Source organism: Eleutherodactylus coqui, chromosome 4 (genome assembly GCF_035609145.1).
Source record: "Eleutherodactylus coqui strain aEleCoq1 chromosome 4, aEleCoq1.hap1, whole genome shotgun sequence".
Classification (NCBI taxonomy): domain Eukaryota; kingdom Metazoa; phylum Chordata; class Amphibia; order Anura; family Eleutherodactylidae; genus Eleutherodactylus; species Eleutherodactylus coqui.
In genome coordinates this window covers 28,263,932-28,282,102 of record NC_089840.1, presented here as the reverse complement: position 1 = coordinate 28,282,102, position 18,171 = coordinate 28,263,932, and the positions used below count along the sequence as shown (strand labels likewise).

General features: G+C 44.8%; 2 protein-coding genes across 2 annotated transcripts in view; both read right to left on the bottom strand.

Annotated features, from left to right (window-relative positions):
- The window catches only part of LOC136626446 (probable basic-leucine zipper transcription factor Q), a 29,029-nt gene extending 23,598 nt beyond the window's left edge, over window positions 1-5,431 (bottom strand). Inside the window, exon 1 of the mRNA XM_066601512.1 lies at window positions 5,228-5,431. Within this exon, the coding sequence (XP_066457609.1) occupies window positions 5,228-5,249 (22 nt within the window). The 5' untranslated portion in view covers window positions 5,250-5,431. The remainder of the gene's footprint in view (window positions 1-5,227) is intronic.
- Window positions 5,432-12,492: 7,061 nt separating this feature from the next.
- LOC136624572 (uncharacterized protein C3orf38 homolog) lies at window positions 12,493-17,649 on the bottom strand. Its single transcript, XM_066598532.1, has 3 exons — window positions 17,604-17,649; window positions 15,294-15,334; window positions 12,493-13,324 (listed from the first exon to the last, which is right to left on the bottom strand). The coding sequence occupies exons 1-3, from the start codon at window positions 17,620-17,622 to the stop codon at window positions 12,908-12,910; spliced, it is 477 nt and encodes a 158-aa protein (XP_066454629.1). The 5' UTR covers window positions 17,623-17,649; the 3' UTR covers window positions 12,493-12,907.
- Window positions 17,650-18,171: the final 522 nt, after the last annotated feature.

The window sequence follows — 18,171 nt, the reverse complement described above, 5'->3', positions numbered from 1 at the left end:
ATTATCCTGGGTATTTGCACAACATAGGTCCCCATAGAAGTCTTTGGGAGATGTACAAATGCACGCTCAATATGTGAGCAAATGCGCAATACAATGCGAAATTCCATGGAAGAATCAGCACATCTGGACCTCATTAAGCTAAATAGCCATTTAAATAAGGGTGTGTCCGTCTGCTGCGTGGAAATGAACATGCCCTGCCTGCGCAAAAAGTAGATTAAAACGTGCTGCTACATGTGCAAATCAACCTTGTTCATAGGGACAATACATGTGCATTGGGAAGGGGAAGGAGCCCTAAGGGCTCCCACCCACTGGCGTTTTTTTCTCCACTGCGATGCGATTCTAAAGTTAAAGTCTCGCATCGCAGTGCGAGAAAAACGCCGCAGATACCCCAAAATCGCTGGGATATCGCCAGTCCTTTCAATGGGGCCAGCGGCAGCAGCGCTAGCCCCATTGAAAAGATATGGAGAATGCCGCAGACTTCTGCCACAGCTGTCACAGGAGTTTCCTTCATCCCCGCGGGGACCGGGGATGAAGGAAATTCATTCATGAATAGCTAAGATATTGTTATTCATGAATGAATAGCTAAGAGCTATCTGCCATTGGCTGAGCGCTCAGCCAATAGCTAAGCACTAGCTGCTATTGGCTGAGTCCTCAGCCAATGCCCACAGCCCTTTCAGGAGGCGGGGATTTTTAAATCCCCGTCTGCTGAAAGAGCTCAGTAGCAGTGACGGGGAGCCAGCCGGAGGATGCGACTGACAGCAGGAGAGGTGAGTAACTTATTTTTTTAACCACTTTTTGATGATTATCAGGGAAGGGCTTATATTTCAAGCCTTTCTCCGATAATCTGCGGGGCTTGTCAGAAACCACTGCTTTCAATGGGATCGGCAGCAGTGCAGATCCCATTGAAAGCAATGGGATAGCATGCTGCGGACTTCTGCCACAGCTGTGACAGAGGATTCCTTCATCCCCGCGGTCCCTGCGGAGATGAAGGAAACTCCTGCCACAGCTGTCACAGCTGTCACAGCTGTGGCATTCTCCATATCTTTTCAATGGGGCTAGTGCTGCTGCCGCTGGCCCCATTGAAAAGACTATCGCAGCGATTTTCTCGCACTGCTCTGCGAGAGTTTTCACTTACTCTCGCAGCGCAGTGGAGAAAAAAACGCCAGTGGGTGGGAGCCCTAAGGCTGTTTTTAAATCTGCATCGGGGGTTCTGTTATGGGAGCAGGAAAGCGGAATCCCTGGCTGAACGAATCTGTCTTTTGACAGAATCGAACAACGCTGAATGGAGCCCATTGACTATAATGTGTCAGTTCAGCTTCTGTTCAGCGGACTGGCATTTTACCAGACGCAAAAGTCCAGCATGCAGAACTTTCTCTTCCAGGTTGAATTGCCTGTTATTGATACTTTCTCCAAAAACACAACACGCTCAACAAAGCAGAAATTGCTGTCACTTCCCTCACTGCACAGCAGGTGGCAGTACTGAGAAAGCTTCTTACTTTCAGGCGTTGGATGCAATTCAGCAAAATGCACAAGAATTCTGATGTGATTGTGACAGAAATGTGAAGTACATGATGTGCAACGGAGCGAGAAGCCGAAGCATTGTAAAGTGGACCAAATGTATCATTATTCTGGTTGTTGTTTGTTTTGTTTCCATTGTTGCTGTTTTTTTCATCTTTATGCAACTTTTTTACGCAGAATTTATACAAAAGTTGCTGCCGTTTGTGCCTTTTTCAACAACTGCAGCTGATTTAAAGCGGTTTTCCAGGGAAATACCATTAGGTCTCATGTCCACGGGCAAAATAAGATTTTAGATCCGCAGTGGATCACCCGCATGCGGATCCGCACCCCATAGGGATGCATTGACCACCCACGGGTAGATAAATACCCGCAGATGGTCTATAAAAGTGCTAAAAAAAAATGGAGCATGAGAAAATCCGGACATGCTCCATTTTCGTGCGGGTCTCCCACGGGGACCGCTCCCGCAGGCTTCTATTGAAGCCTATGGAAGCCGTCCGGATCCGCGGGAGACCAAAATTAGAATATACTCACCTGCTCCGGATCTTCCCTTCTTCACCGCTTCATCTTCTGTCCGTCGCGGCCGGATCTTTTTTCTTTGGGCCGGCGCATGCGCGCAGCACGCAACGACGTGCCGTGCACATCCGCCGGGCCGAAGAAAGAAGATCTGGCCACGACAGAGAGAAGATGAAGCCGCAGAGAAGGGAAGATCCGGAGCGTGCGAGAGGTGAGTAATAATTGTTATTTTATGCCTCATGTCCGCGGGGCAGGAGGGACCCGCTACGGATTCTCCATGGAGAATCCGTAGCAGGCCTGATTTACCCCGTGGACATGAGGCCTTAATGATCTATTCTCATCAATAGTTGATCTGTGAGGGTCCGCGATTTAGGACCCTGGCCGATCAGCTGATTGGGCGCCTGCTGTCATTGTCACCTTCACACTGTTTAGTGGCCGGCGCTGGGACTGCAGGCTGGGGTCTCCTTGAAATCAATGGGAAATCATAGGGAGCTGCACCTACAATTACAGGCATTGGCCACTGCACAGGGGTCACAGCAGCTTCCACTCCGTTGGGGCAATGACAGTAGGACAGATCATCAATTATTTCCCCCATAAACCCCTCAATCCCCTTCAGTTTATTTCTATTTCTGCTAGTTTTTTCCTTCATTTTTTTGCGGTTTCAATATACAAGCGGCCGATCTCCCCCGCTCTATTCATTTTAGTGGGGCTGCCGGAAATAGCCAAGTGCTTCTACTCAGCAGGTCCATCGAAAATGAACAGAGTGGCATTGGGCATGCTCAGCCAACACATGAGTGATAGGTGATAAGAGGTGATCCTGGGAACACCCTTTAACCCATTAAGGCCTCATGTCCACAGGTGAGTCGGATTCTGCATGCGGGAGCCCGCAGCAGAATCCCACCCTGTCCATGGCCGAGATTTTTCAAACTCCTGCTTTCCCGCTGGATCCGGACGGCTTCCATTTACTTCAATGGAAACCGTTCATGCGGGATTGCAGTGAAACGGAGCATTCTGCAATTAGTTTTCCGAGCTACATGGTCCACAAATCAATTCTACATGCTTTAATGCATTTGTGGATGGCCCATGTATCCCTATGGGCAGCTTGACTGGCGGATTCCCTAAATCAAATCCCCCCATGGACATGAGGCCTAACGCTGTAGGACGTACAGCACGGCCATCTCTCTTCACACAACGTGAGCGCCGGCTGTTTCTTACAGCTGGCACAGGCCCGCAACAGCTCCTATAAGCCATGCGGCTCATCGTAGCTATTAACCCTCGAAATGACGCAGTCAATTTTAACAGAGGAATCTTATTCCCCCAGACGGATTTCCGGGGGTTCCTGATGAGACTGCAGGGAGCCGTGCGGGTGTCATGGCAGCCAGGAGCCTTCTGAAAGCCATACCCTTGGGGTGGCTTGACTAAATGCCTGTCCGATCACAGTATAATGTAATGTTATGGCATTACATCATACTGCAGGAGTGATCAAAGCATTTCATGTTCTTGTTCCATCTGGGGACTAAAAAAAAGTAAAAATAAGCCTTAAAAAGTTTTACTAATTATTAAAAAAAATAAAAGGTGTTAAATGTTAAGAAAAAAAAACCTTTTGCCATATTTATAATAAAAGAATCGAATTAATAAAACAAAAATACATATTTGGTATCGCTGCGTCCGTAAAAGCCCGAACTATCAAAGAAATGCATTATTTACCCAACACGGTGAATATCATCCCCCCCCCCCCAAAAAAATAAAGAAGGCCACAATTGTGCTTTTTTTGGTCACGCAGTCTCCAAGAAAAAATGTAATAAAACGAGATCAAAAAGTCATATGTATTTCAGAATGGTAACAACAGAAAATACAGGACGTCCTGCAGAACTGAGCCCTCGCACAACTATGTCGAGAAAAAGAACTAAAAAGTTATGGCGGTCAGAAGATGGCAGCAAAAAATAATTTTAATAAATTTAATATCTTTAAAAATAAATAAAAGTAGTACAGCAAAAAAACCCTATATAAATTTGGTATTGTAGTAATCGTTCTGACTAGAGATGAGCGAGTATACTCGCTAAGGCACATTACTCGAGCGAGTAGTGCCTTAGCCGAGTATCTCCCCGCTCGTCTCTAAAGATTCGGGGGTCGGCGGGGGAGAGCGGGGAGGAATGGAGGAGAGATCTCTCTCTCCCTCTCTCCCCGCGGCAACTCACCTGTCACCCGCGCCAGCCCCGAATCTTTAGAGACGAGCGGGGAGATACTCGGCTAAGGCACTACTCGCTCGAGGAATGTGCCTTAGCGAGTATACTCGCTCATCTCTAGTGCTGACCCATAGAATAAAGTTATCAGGTCATTTTGGTTGCAGTGTGTACCCTGTAGAAACAAAATGCACTCAAAAATGGTGGAATTTCATTCTTTTTCCATTTCACTTCAATAAGAATTTTTTACAAATTTTTCAGCAGATTACATTATATGGCACCACTGAATAAAACAAGTCATCCTGCAAGAAACAAGCCGTCAGACATCTCCATCGATGGATAAATAAAAGAGTTACGATTTTTTAAAAGGGGGAGGAAAAACCGAAATTGAAAAAATGGCCATGTTCTTAAGGGGTCAAGGGTTTCTTCACATGGCCGTATTTGCGCCTTTTTGCGGGCACAAATACATCCGTGTGAAGAAGCCCTACAAGAAGCAGGAAGACGAGGCTCCAGTGGGCAAAAGCACAAAAATGGTATCACAGAGCAGTAGAAAACATCTCCTAGTCAGATCACTCCAGATTTCTGTTGGTCCTTGCTGATGGGAGGTCAGAATTTGGCACAAGCAGCATGAATCGATGACCCCTTCCTGTCAGCTGGTCAGAACATGTCAGCACCTTCATCTAATCTGCGGCAACGACAAGGCTTCATGTCCGCGGGGGCCGATATTCTTTATCAAGTGGAATCTACGCCATGACAAACTGTAGCTGTTTTGAGGGCCAAAGGAGTCCAACGCTCTACTAGGTGGGGTCTGTAATAATGTGGCCATTCAGTGTATCTTATAAGAAAATAATGGAGAAGACGGTAAAGAAGTTAAGGATAAAATCAGTCATGACTTCTCACCTACAGGGAGGTCTACCAATGATGCCGTAACTATATATGACAATGAGCTGCACATGTTCTTCTCATGATTAGAATGTCTATAGATATTCCAGAGTTTACATGTTATATCTTACCTGCCACTGATAATGTCTCCATGATGGCTGACCGTTCTCAGTATCGCAGTTCTGCTTTCCTCTCCGATGTTTTCTTGTGTAATGAAACTGAAAATAGAAAGTAATAGCTTACTCTGAATGAGAGGGAAGAGCCTTCTGTGCACCGGAGCAAACACAGCAGGCTCTAAAAGGAGCAGCCACCTCCCTATGTTAAAGGGGACCTGTCACCGGCTCATGAATCCGGACAGGTATGGACACTGCCCTCATAGATGTTTGGGGCTCCGAGTCAAGGGGGCGGGTCGTACGGGCAGCCTCTTAATGCCCACTACAAGTTCCTTCTCCTTTTTTGTGGCGAAGCCGTGCGGCCCATCCTGAGACTCAGAGCTCTGGTTTCAAGACAAACAAATTCTGAAACACTGCAGCAATCTAGCCAAATGTAAACATCTAATGCAAAGAGTAGTTTAGTCTAAAGCTCCATTTACACGCAAAGACAAACAATTCAAACGATTGAAAGGTTGACAGCTTTAGCAATCGTTTTGCATAAAGTGTTAATGGACACTAATGTCCATTACACTTTATTAGCTTCATTTGCGTGTAAAAGGGGCTCCGGGAGCTGTTTGCGGAGCACAGCATGTGGTCTGAGCTCTGCACACAGCTCCATCTTTCTCGCAGGGGCAAAATACAATGTAATCTCTAACTCCCATGCAGATCACAGCGTGCGGTCCCTGTTATCTTCTCTCCGGCTGAAAAGTGGATTTTAAACTCACCTTAAAATCATTGTTCAGCCGAAAAGTGAACAATAGCAGCGTTTACACGCAACGATTATCGCTGATATGCCATATCGTTTGAACGAATTTTGATCGATAATCGTTGCGTGTAAATGGGCCTTAAGGGTCCTTTAACACAGCTCACTCTGATCCAATCAACGAGAGCAGTGCTCATTTATCTGGCCTTCATACAGACCAATTCAGAATGTATGGGGGATAAACAATTGTACATATGATTGTTCACCCCTCATACACTTATATTCTTGCTCAATCATCAAGCTGTGTAAAGGGTCCTTAACCCCTTAGTGACGCGGCCTATTTTGGGCATAAGGATGCAGCAATTTACTTTACCTACGTGCTTGTGGTTTTCCTCTCACTCTGGTTACATGCGTTTCTTGCACTGTACTACCACGCGTATCCAACATGCCCGCACTTCCATACCCTGTAAAGGCAACTTCTAGAAGGAGGATTCCTGGCATAGTTGTGCTTTAGCAGGAGAAGCAAACCACCACTCCTCTTCTTTCATTGCTCCTCACAACAGCCAACTACCTACTTCTCTCTCCGACAGCCAACGACTCCAACTAACTAACTAACTCCTCAAGACATCACTCTCTGCTTCACGTGGACACAGACTAATAGACAGCTAGACAGATAGATACATTTTTCAGACAACACCAGACATGACCAGACATTGACCCCTTAATGCCTGCACATACATCTAATGCATTCCACATCTAATCCAATTCCAATACACATACATCTAATGCATTCCACAGTTAAAGGGGTTGTCCCGCGGCAGCAAGTGGGTCTATACACTTCTGTATGGCCATATTAATGCACTTTGTAATGTACATTGTGCATTAATTATGAGCCATACAGAAGTTATAAGAAGTTTTTCACTTACCTGCTCCGTTGCTAGCGTCCTCGTCTCCATGGTTGCCGTCTAATTTTCGGCATCTAATGGCCAAATTAGACGCGCTTGCGCAGTCCGGGTCTTCTCCTTTTCTCCACGGGGCCGCTCGTGCAGGATGCCGGCTCCGTGTAGCTCCGCCCCGTCACGTGCCGATTCCAGCCAATCAGGAGGCTGGAATCGGCAATGGACCGCACAGAAGCCCTGCGGTCCACCGAGGGAGAAGATCCCGGCGGCCATCTTCAGCCGGTAAGTAAGAAGTCACCGGAGCGCGGGGATTCTGGTGAGCGCTGTGCGGATTTTTCTTTAGGTCCCTGCATCGGGGTTGTCTCGCGCCGAACGGGGGGGGGGGGGGTTGAAAAAAAAAAAAACCGTTTCGGCGCGGGACAACCCCTTTTAGACCATAATAAAAGACAAACATAAAACATGTATTCTGAGGTGCTGAAGAGGACCCCAAAACTCTGGGCCGCTACAGTTGTTTGCATAGCTCTCTGTGATTACATTGCAGCGGGCTGATGATGGTACAGAGGGAGTGTTGGCAACATTGATCGCAGCATGTAAGGGGTTAACAGCAGGGATAGTTGTTCTCACCAATCCGTTCAGTTGCAGGGGGAGTCTGTCTGTCAGTCACTGCCAGCTCCCCCTGCGGATGGCAGAGGTTTAGCTTCTGAGCCTGTGCCATCCATAGGATGTAAGTCTACATCCATTTGTGGGAACACCACCAAACATATGAGGCATACGCAGCTGTCAATTCTATGCATATGGCCACTTAAAAAATATAATTTGATGTTTTTTTAAGCAGAGGCTGCATTCGTGCACCATCACTCTATTAACTTTAATAGGACCCACTGGAGAGAGACAAATTCAAGTGCTTTGCAATCTCCAGTGGTCTCATTGAAGAGAATGGGACTGCCAAACATTGCCGAGCACTTGAACTCGGAGCTCTTTGGCAGTCCCATTGAAATTAATGAAGCAGTGGTATACATGTGCGGCCACCTCTGATTTCAGGAGATCTCAGGGGTGATATCTCTGGATTGGTTGAGGTCTCCAATGAGCAAGTCATGCCCTATGGTGTTTTGATTTGGATCCACACCAAAATTTGGTATGCATGAAAACAGCCAAAAATCCACAAAAATATATGACCATAAAAAAAAACTAAGAAAACCATGGGGTACGTATTATTATTATTATTATTATTATTATTATTATTATTATAGTGCAGATGCTTTAGTACTTTTTTAAGAGAGGGTGATCAATGAGTGGAACAGGTTACCACTAGAGATGAGCGAACGTACTCGGATAAGCACTACTCGTCCGAGTAATGTGCCTTATCCGAGTACCGCTGTACTCGTGCTGAAAGATTCGGGGCGCTCCGCTGCTGACAGGTGAGTCGCAGCGGGGAGCGGGGCAGAGCGGGCGGGAGAGAAGGAGAGAAAGATCTCCCCTCCGTTCCTCCCCGCTCTCCCCTGCAGCTCCCCGCTCCGCAGCGCGTCCCGAATCTTTCAGCACGAGTACAGCGGTACTCGGATAAGGCACATTACTCGGACGAGTAGTGCTTATCCGAGTACGTTCGCTCATCTCTAGTTACCACAGAAGGTGGTGGGTTCTCCTTCAATGGAAGTCTTCAAACAAAGGCTGGACAGACATCTGTCTGGGATGATTTAGTGAATCCTGCACTGAGCAGGGGGTTGGACCTGATGACCCTGGAGGTCCTTCCAACTCTACCATTCCAGGATTCTATGAAGAGATGGGGGAACTTTTTGCACAACAGGCTTTTTTGCTAGACTGGAATATTTTTAGAAGTTCAGATCATGAAGGAGTTTTTCATCAAGTATTGATATAAATTGTGAAGGGAAGGGGGATAGGAAAGCCACTCGGATGTCAGGAGGTCTAGCACTAGAGTGACTGAAGTGTTACTAAACTCAAAATTGACTATTTCTAGTATAACCACTTCCAAGTAGTTTAACAAGACAGACAGGAAAGCTTATTACCCCAATGTGAAGAGGACCTGATTCAGGCAATGTCGAGAGCAGGTTTTATTATAAACATGAAAAACAAACAAACACTGTTTTTTGTTTTTTTTTAAATGCCCAGACAAAAAAAACCTTGAAATATTCCAGTTTTCACACTGGTCACTAGAGCAGGCAATAGACAGACTGAAATGTCTTCTTTGCTGTATAGATTGGGACAAAATGGGCAGAGTCATCTCATCATTAGGGGACAAGTGAGTGGGATCTCCCCCCCTAAAAACATACAGCCATAAGGATGAACTGCCATCTTCCTCATTATAGCTCTAATCATCACCAGTAACTGTAATAGTAGTTTCTGCCCCCCTGAGAAGAGCCTGGGTGTAAAGGTCCATGTAATTTTATGAACCATGATGTCCCCGTGACTGAGATTATTCTCTGCTCAAGTCACATAAACACTTGTAATTCCCAGGTGAGCGCAATGAGATTCCATGACCCAGCGGGAAAGAAGGACTCCAAAATTTTTCAGACAGGAATGAATAGCTAAATAAGGTAATACTAGTGAACTCGTGCGTACTGGGGGAGGAGTTACATCAGGAATTACAAAAACATTTCCCGGAGCGGCCCATTATCTGTCCAGTGATTAGTGTTTCCTTATGTGAATTGTACAATATTTACGTAACAAACAACCCCATTGCTGAAGGCTGTGGTAAAAGAAACTGGTCTGAATAGCCAAATGAGTATAACACAGGGTGTATGCATGCTCTTTTTAACCCTTTAATGACACAGCCTAGTTTTGTACATACTGATGCATCCATTGTTGGGGTGTTTTTTTTTATCTCAACATTTCAAAAACCATAACCTTTAATTTTTCCCATTGACATGGGCATACAGGGCTTGTTCTGTGCAGGGTGCGCTGTAGTTTTTATTGGTGCCATTCTGGGGTACATATAATGTGTTGTTTAAATTTATTATTAATGTTTTTTGGGAAGAGGAGAGGATAAAAAAAAACACATCCATTCTACTATTGTTTTTTTTTTTTTAAATAATATATATATATATATATATATATATATATATATATATATATATACTGTATATAATCGAGTATAAGCCTAGTTTTTCAGCACATTTTTTGTGCTGAAAAAGCCCCCCTCGGCTTATACTCGAGTCAGGGAAGGGTTAAAAAAAGACCCTCCATACTCCCCTCCCAGCCGGCGTCTATGTCTCCGGCAGCGGTGCGGCAGGCTGCGTGAATTCTCTCCGCTGTCATCCCCCGCTGTCCTCTTTGCTCGGCTCTCTCATCCCCCGCCGTCCTCTTTGCTCGGCTCTGTCATCCCCCGCCGTCAGCGCTGTGTAAGTAAGAGCTGTGATTGGATCGAGCGTCAGCCAATCACTGCCGGTGCTCAATCATTCACAGCCAATCAAGCTGCTTTAGAATTCTCCCCGCTGTCATCTCCGCGCTCGGCTTTCAAATCCCCTGCTGTCGCTGCTGTGTAAGTAAGCGCTGTGATTGGATCGAGCGCCGGCTGTGATCCAATCACAGTGCTTACTTACACAGCACTGACAGAGCCAAGCAGAGAGGATGGCGGGGGATGACAGCGGGGAGAATTCAAGCAGCTTGTTGCACAGACTGGGAGGTGAGTATGGAGGGGTTGTTTTTACCCAGTATATACTCGAGTATGTCTCGGCTTATACTCGAGTCGATAAGTTTTCCCATTTTTTGGGGGTGGGACTTATTGTCTCGACTTATAATCGGGTCGGCTAATACTCGAGTATATACGGTATATTTAGGCTCTTCTACTTTTGAACAATAAAAACACGCCTTATGTAAGCAAATTTGTTCTGACATCGCTGCATGCAGTTTCAGAACGTTTTTCACTTATCATTAAGGGAGCTGTGTGGGGGCTTGTTTGTGGCTGGACGATCTGTAGTTTGATGGGTACCATTTTGCAGCACATAAGATGTTTTGATCACTTTAATTGAGTTTGTGAGAGGCAAAATTAAGAGAAACAGTATTTTGGCTTTTTAAATTTTTTTTTACATAATTCACCATAGCGGACAAAAATAATGCATTCATTTTCTTGTGTGCATCATTACAGATGTGGTGATATCAAATATGTATTTTATTCTTTTTTAATAGATAAAAGGAATATGTGCACAAAAAGTTTTTTTTTCTTTTACTTGGGCTTTTTCAGCATTTTCTGTTTTTTCACTTGTTTTCAACGTCTCCGTAGGATCTGAACCTGTGATATTATAATGTGACAAAACAAAACCATTGATTTCAGGATTCTTGCCTGTCAATAGTATGGGCGAGAAAAGATGGGACTTTCCCTATCTACCCCACACGTAGTATTAACTGCAATCAAGCTTTTGCAGTGCTACTCCATATATTTTCCAAAGGGCTGCCAGAGATGGCCGGGCGCTTATAAATCAGTCCCCTTGAAATGAATGGAGCGGCATCGGGCATGTGCAACCATCAACCCATCAAATCTCCTCCCCACTCCTGAGGGTGCAGCCCAGTGAGGAGAACAAGTGGACACAGGACCCCTATTCTCAGGATTGGTGGTGGTCACAGAGGTGAGACCCTCACCGATCAGACTTTATGGCCTATCCCATGGGTAGGTGATAATTAATTCTGTGAATATCCCTTTAAATCCTTCTGGCTTCACTGATGTTTGTTTATTTTGGCAGCAGATGCCACCTGAACATTGTGTACAACATCCTGCCCTCAAATAGATCGGCATCAGTGATGTCCCATAAACAAGCCTGGGCATAATAATTACATGCCCATGTGAACCGTATACAGGATGGCACTGGGGTTAGAAAACTGTGCCAATGTTTTGTGTACATAGTTCCTAGGCAGCCCTGTGTCTCCAGGGACGGCTCCAGGTTTATGTGGGCCCTCGAGCGATAGTCTCAGTTGGCTCCTCTTTCTATCAATGGCCCTTATGCCCCAGTTAGCAATACTATCCCCTGTTGCCCCAGTCAGTAATAATATTTTGCCTCTTTCGATTAAATGCCACCTCTTGCCCTCTTTTAGATATGCCACCCTGTGCCCCCTTTCACACATAGAAGCCATGTCACCTTTTGCACACTTTTAAAAATGTAATAAAAGTTTTAAAAAGTGCATACTCTCCCCCTCTGTCACATGACATCATAACCCGGAAGGCAGACAGCAGGGACAGTGGCGCCCACCATAACTGCCAGGGAGTGACAAAGGAGGTGAGAATAATAAACATTTTCTATTTTATTTTACCTAGAAATTAAAATAGGAGGTCAGACTGTTGTGCTGACCCAGCAGCCCCAGCTCCCTTCCCCTCCTAGGGCCTTCTGCACTGTGGTCCCAGTAGCCCAGGCTCCCTTCCCCTCCTAGGCCCCTCTGCACTGTGGTCCTCCGGCACCTGCCCAGGTTTACTTGGTGCTGGCGCTGGCCCTGGCATCTCCATTGTTAATGACTATTCACAAACCCTCAGTGTAGTCTGAACCTGCAGTCATGTCTTACTCTACTTCTTCTGCCCCTTCTTCTTACTGATCTGCTGAATAAAAAAAAGGAAGCAAATGAAACAGAGGAACACAAAGATGCAGAATGTGTGTATATACATGGAGACACATAGGTGCTGTAGACACAGAGCAATAGACTATCTTTATTCAAGACATGCAAAATTGTCTAATTTTTAGAAGCGTTGGTTGCAGCGGTAAACATACCCCTAGCAACAGAATAACTGTCTTATATCTAATGTCTGGTTCGACTTGTTCGCCAAACTTTGGTTTGGTCTGAATTCCTTAGAACCAAACTGGAATTTCAGCAATACTCCTAAAAGTGTTGAGTGCGGGAGTCCTGGGTTCAAATCCAACCAAGGACAACATCTAAATGGAGTTTGTGTTTCATAATATTCACCTTTATTTACATAGTGCATACATATGACCAGGATGAATCGCCCAAGGTTTGGTTTAGTTCCAAACCAAATTTTTGGCAGTTTCGACCCAAAACAGAATTCAGCTGGTTTGGCCCTCTCAGCACTTATTATATCCCTCTCATTGCTCAGCTATACGCCTATGTCTGCATATTGAGTTGAACTGATTTGATTTTGAACTCCTTTTTTCCTGGCAATTGAACGGCTTTGAAAGTATGATCAAATATACCAATATAGGAATTGTCCTTATGTACAGTCCCAGAGACTTTCACAGTCAATATTCCATATCTGTCATGTTCGGTCTTTAGTCCTCCAAAGTCAAGGTTTGGGCTGAAGTTGAGGTTCTCCTCTTTGAATATTCCATACAGAACCCAAGTTATCATTTTCAGACCCGAACACTCCAACTTATTCTGTCCATATATACTATATACACACTGAAGATGTACATTGTCCATAAAGAAATTGGATGCAAATTCATCGAAACATTGATGGATCTGTGTGGGTAATGTATAGTAGAACCATTTGCATAACTGTCTTCCAAAGTCATCGGTTAGGACCTGCAAACATTTATAACACATATTTAGTCTGTATGAGTCGGTAGAATCGGGAAATGAAAACTGTGATCTCACATTAGATTGGTGTGTAACCGCTTTTTCCAAATGGATGTGCAATTACATTCTACTGAGGTTCCTTGATAGGACCTAAAGGGGTTATTAAGGAAAAAAATAAACTTTTTCAAACAGGCCCAGATTGGTGAAAAAATATAAAGAAGTGATACTCACATACCCCGCTGCTTTCATTCTGTTGGTGCCTGATCCTCCATTGGTTGTGTATTGTTGCTGCAGCTAATTACCAATTAAAGCAAGCGGGTGATTGGCTGCAGGTGGTCACATGTTCACATGTTTCTGGTATAAGTGACAGAGCAGCAGGAAAGGTGAGTTAGGCTTCCTTTTATGCTCTTCCACAACCCTTAGCCTGTTTGAAAAAAGAATTTCCTTCCTGGGGCACCCGTTTAACCCTTTCCAATCCAATTTGTATCCTGGTTTTCCTAGGGGGCTTACTCTTTTTCTGCCGTTATACAACAGCACTATATGTTGTAAAGCCAGTACTGCATGAGTTGACATGTTGGATAGGCTTGGACAGCAGAGAGGCTGGCAATATACAGTAAGAGAACCCTGACGGATGCTTCCAACATTGGAGCTGTACAGCCTTAATTCATAATGTCTTCAGAGGTCAGACAGTGGATTGGAAAGGGTTAATGGTAGACCTGATGATCGGGTGGACACAGAGATAAGACAAAGAAAAGAAAAAGTATCTCTCATGCTAAAATTAGCCTCCTCCTGAAAAGGTTAATAGTGTGGATTGTTCATCAACAGGAGTCATATCAGTCCGGGGCACCTGTTAGAACCATAGTTTTATGGATGCAATATAAGGGGGAAAGATGACAGGGTAAAACTAAATAATATGTCACAGGGGCTCTACCATCTTCTCCCTAAAGACCCAAGGTGTATTTGGCCCAGCCGCATGCAGGACCCGGCAAGTTATACCTGGTATAACTAATGGTTCTGGGTAACTTTATTACCTGTTTGAGATCGTGACGCCAGTGCCCCTTTTCTGTTGGTCAAGTAACGTCTACAGTAAAGAAAATAGATCTCCTGCCTCCTCCTCACACCGTCTCCTTCCCTGATCACATCTCCACTCCTTGAGCAACCTTAGCTGCTGCTCCATCGCATCACACCTCCTCTCTCTTCACTTCCTGACTACTCTCTCTTTTCTTCTAGCTCCTCCCCCCAGTTACTGGCTCACTTCCCAAAAGTCACACACTCAGCAGGATAGGGAGACAGAACACACAATCAACATAGGGTGAATCAACACAACACATAGACAACCACAAATTCACTTTACAAAGACACAACCACAATACTACAAGAAAGAAATATCACAGAGAGACACTCTAACTCTGGGCCACTACATGTCCAAGAGGTAAGACTTTTATATGATAATACCATGAGTACAAGGAACTCTCTAATGTTGTGTGGCTGCGTCAGAATCTATTGCTGTGACTTCTTGCCAGATTACGGACTGTTAAATTTGCAGACTGTTGCTAAATATGGCCCTGTTGTTTCTATAGTTTGCTAATTTCTATGTTCCATGAAGTTCTGTACAAATTCTCTGGCCTCCCGTTTGTTAAATAAAAGTTTAGAGCACTGCAAGTTATGTCTAATTATGAGTATTATCACCGGTGCTCCCACTGGATACCCCTGCCATAGAGCCAATATAAAGAAATGGTCCATCGGCCTGCTTCTGCTCTACAATAGCCTGAACCTGGACATAAGTGGGCTGGTGACTTTGTTACACACCACCTAAGACAAAAGTACCATGACTCCTTCCTGGGTACAAACTCAGAACCAGACTTTAGAGAGCATGTCACTGACTAAACCAACACCGGCTGAATCAGATTCTGCCAGATCAGGGTACAGGGAGAGACCCTAGCCTTCCCTTTTGTCCTCTTCTTCAGTGACTTACCTCGGTGACAACACTGTAATAAGGAACAACCTCTCCAGTATCTGAAAGACAAATAAAAAGTATTGAAAATGTACACTCAAGGGGGTAGTTCAAAATAGGATGGAGTGCGCACTGAATGAATGGATGGGTCCGATGCATGCCCCAAGAGTCAACTACTCGGGTGAACAGTGATGGAACAAGGAGACAGGTGAGTATGACATTTGTAAGGTTGTGGAGGAGCTCCTTGCTGCCTCCACCAAAGAAATTAGTAACACAAGTCAAGCTTTGCCATCTTTTATGATGTGATACTCATCATTGCTAAGCCCCATCCCTTTGCAGGTCTGATTAGCATCATCAATTACATCTTTAAGGGTAGGGGGTTACATGGACTTGGGTTCATTTTGGAAGAGTGCAATGTAGTATACAAGTTTAATGTTGCAGAGGCTGCAGAAAAGGCCCTGCTGCTTAAGCATGGATGGAACAGTGACTTGGGATTTAGTCCAACTGGAGAATGTAAATGGACATTGCCACAAGAAGATCTTGGACAGGCTCATTGGGAGAACGTCGCCCCTGTTTCATGGAAGTTCCCCTTGGGACTAGTGTAGAAGGGTGGTAAAATGTTTTTGGGAACATGTGATATCTGTTTAGGTTTCTTTTAAATACTGTGCTGTTACTTTAAACAAATGTGTGTCTTCAGCTGTGGAATCATCAAGAGAGTCTCGAAAGAGCAAGAGGTGCCCTAGATTTATGGGCAGGACACATATGTGTCAGATTTTGGGCAGCAATACTGAAGAGGTGAGAAATAAAGTGGGTTCTGTAAGACGTGTGGAGGAGTGCTGCTGAGAAAAGTTATATTCTGGCATTTCAACTTTGTTCAACACATTTAAGCATCTATAAAATGAAAATGTGGTGACATCCTTCTTGCACCTCCTCTGATTGTTTCAAAGTTATCAAAGAGCCTTTGCTGCGATGATAGTCTATGCAGTTGCTGGTAAGGTGCTGTCACCTGTCTGGGTACCTTCCAGTTTACTTACAGGACCAGAACCAGGTTGGTCAATACCCGTTAAACATGGCGTAGTCTACTGGATACACCAACCAGCAGTACTGGATAGTACAGCATCAATTGAAAGGACAGACCCAATCTGGTGGGTCAACAGGAGGATTTGGCGGTTATGTTGTTGTCTGAGAAAGGCCCCCTAATACTTGGGAGTGACTGGACTAAAAGTTTTTTTAAGTGGCTTTGAGTGATGATATCATGACGATAGCAATAGCGCCAAGTAGTGTCGGATGCAAAAGGGCAGCGAAATCAAGCCGAAATGGAGTGAGAGAAGGACTGAAAAATATTCAGGACATGTCTGAATGGCAAAGCTTCCAGAAAGATTGGCATAGTGGTCTGGTTTGACCTTATGCAGGGTTTTGAGTTTATACCAGACCAAAAAAAGGGCAACAACATTTTCGCGCATCGCTTGTCCATGATGAAGAAGGACATGCTGTTTGAAAAAGAGGACTTAACAATGGGGAAAATCATGTGTTACAATAGAATGCGAAGCTTCGAGGATACTGAGTTGCAGCGATTCATCACTAAGATGAATGGATGGGAAATACTCAATGTCCAAAGCAACTTTCTGCTGCCATTTTAGCGGAATCTGCGCAGAAAAATCTGTGGTGGATTCTGCTGTGTCAACATACCCTTAGGTTGGGTTCACACGGGGCAGAATTCCTCCGGCAATCTTAAACCCGAGCCTAGGCATGAAAGTGGATGAGATTTGCAAAAATATCGTCCACACGCTGCGGACAAGCTGTTGCGGCTGAGCCGTGCTGAAACTGACATACCACGCAGAATTCAAAGCCACGGCATGTCAATTGTATTGCTGTTTTGGCTGCGGCCATCTCTTCTCTCTATGAGGACAGAAGGCTACAGTGGAATAGAGGTGGTCAAGCCACTTAAAATCGCGGCACGGGTCTTGAAGCTGCCTTTCTGTTGAGGAATTCTCACAGAATTTCCGTACGGTCCTGCTGTGGACATTCCGCCTGATTTCCGTGGGATTTACGCCCCGTGTGAACCCAGCCTTACAGTACCATAGCAGGGGTATAGGCAGTGTGACTAGAAATGGACAACCAATGGAGTAGCAATTCCCATTTGCCTGGTAAAGATGTTTTCTAAGTAACCCAGCTGATCATAACATCTAGATTCACAGTGAGCCCATCATTCTGCGGCTTCAATGAGACTATTATAGGGTTAAAAATGGAGAACCATACCTGAAGGAGAACAGTGGATTCCATATGCCTCCTTTTTTATTTTCACGTTGGGGGCATCTAGACGTGACTCACCTTCAGCGAATGTCTCCATTCTAGCAGCTGCTTGGCTTTCTCTACATGTTTGTCAAATGAGGAAATGCACTTCTAACTGAAGTCGAAACTTAGAAGAATAAGGGAGTGGCATCAATGTAACAACAATGTAACAACTAGTCACTGACTACAATATATGTGCTGAGGCTTCACTATGCAAGCAGCGCTGCAGACCGGCTAGGACACAATCCGAATAAAGCTTGAATGTCCTCCATGGCTTTGTTCGGGGTTTCCTCTAAGTGTCCCTGTGTCCAGCATCAGTCTTAGGGCTTATTGACACAAGTGTATCCGAATTGCATTTGCAAAAACAGGGAAAACAACAATGGACAGCAAATGGACATCATTGTGTGCTGGATTGTGCATAGATCTATCTACTATGAATGTGCTATTCTCATTAGAAAATGGGATGAGATGCTCCTACTGACTACTATGGAACCTTGCAAAGTCCATCACATGGACAACACTTAGATATGAAGCCATAAAAGCACTGAGCAGTTAAAATTCAACAATCAGACCCTTATCGACCCTGACATCTGCTGTTCAGGGAAGA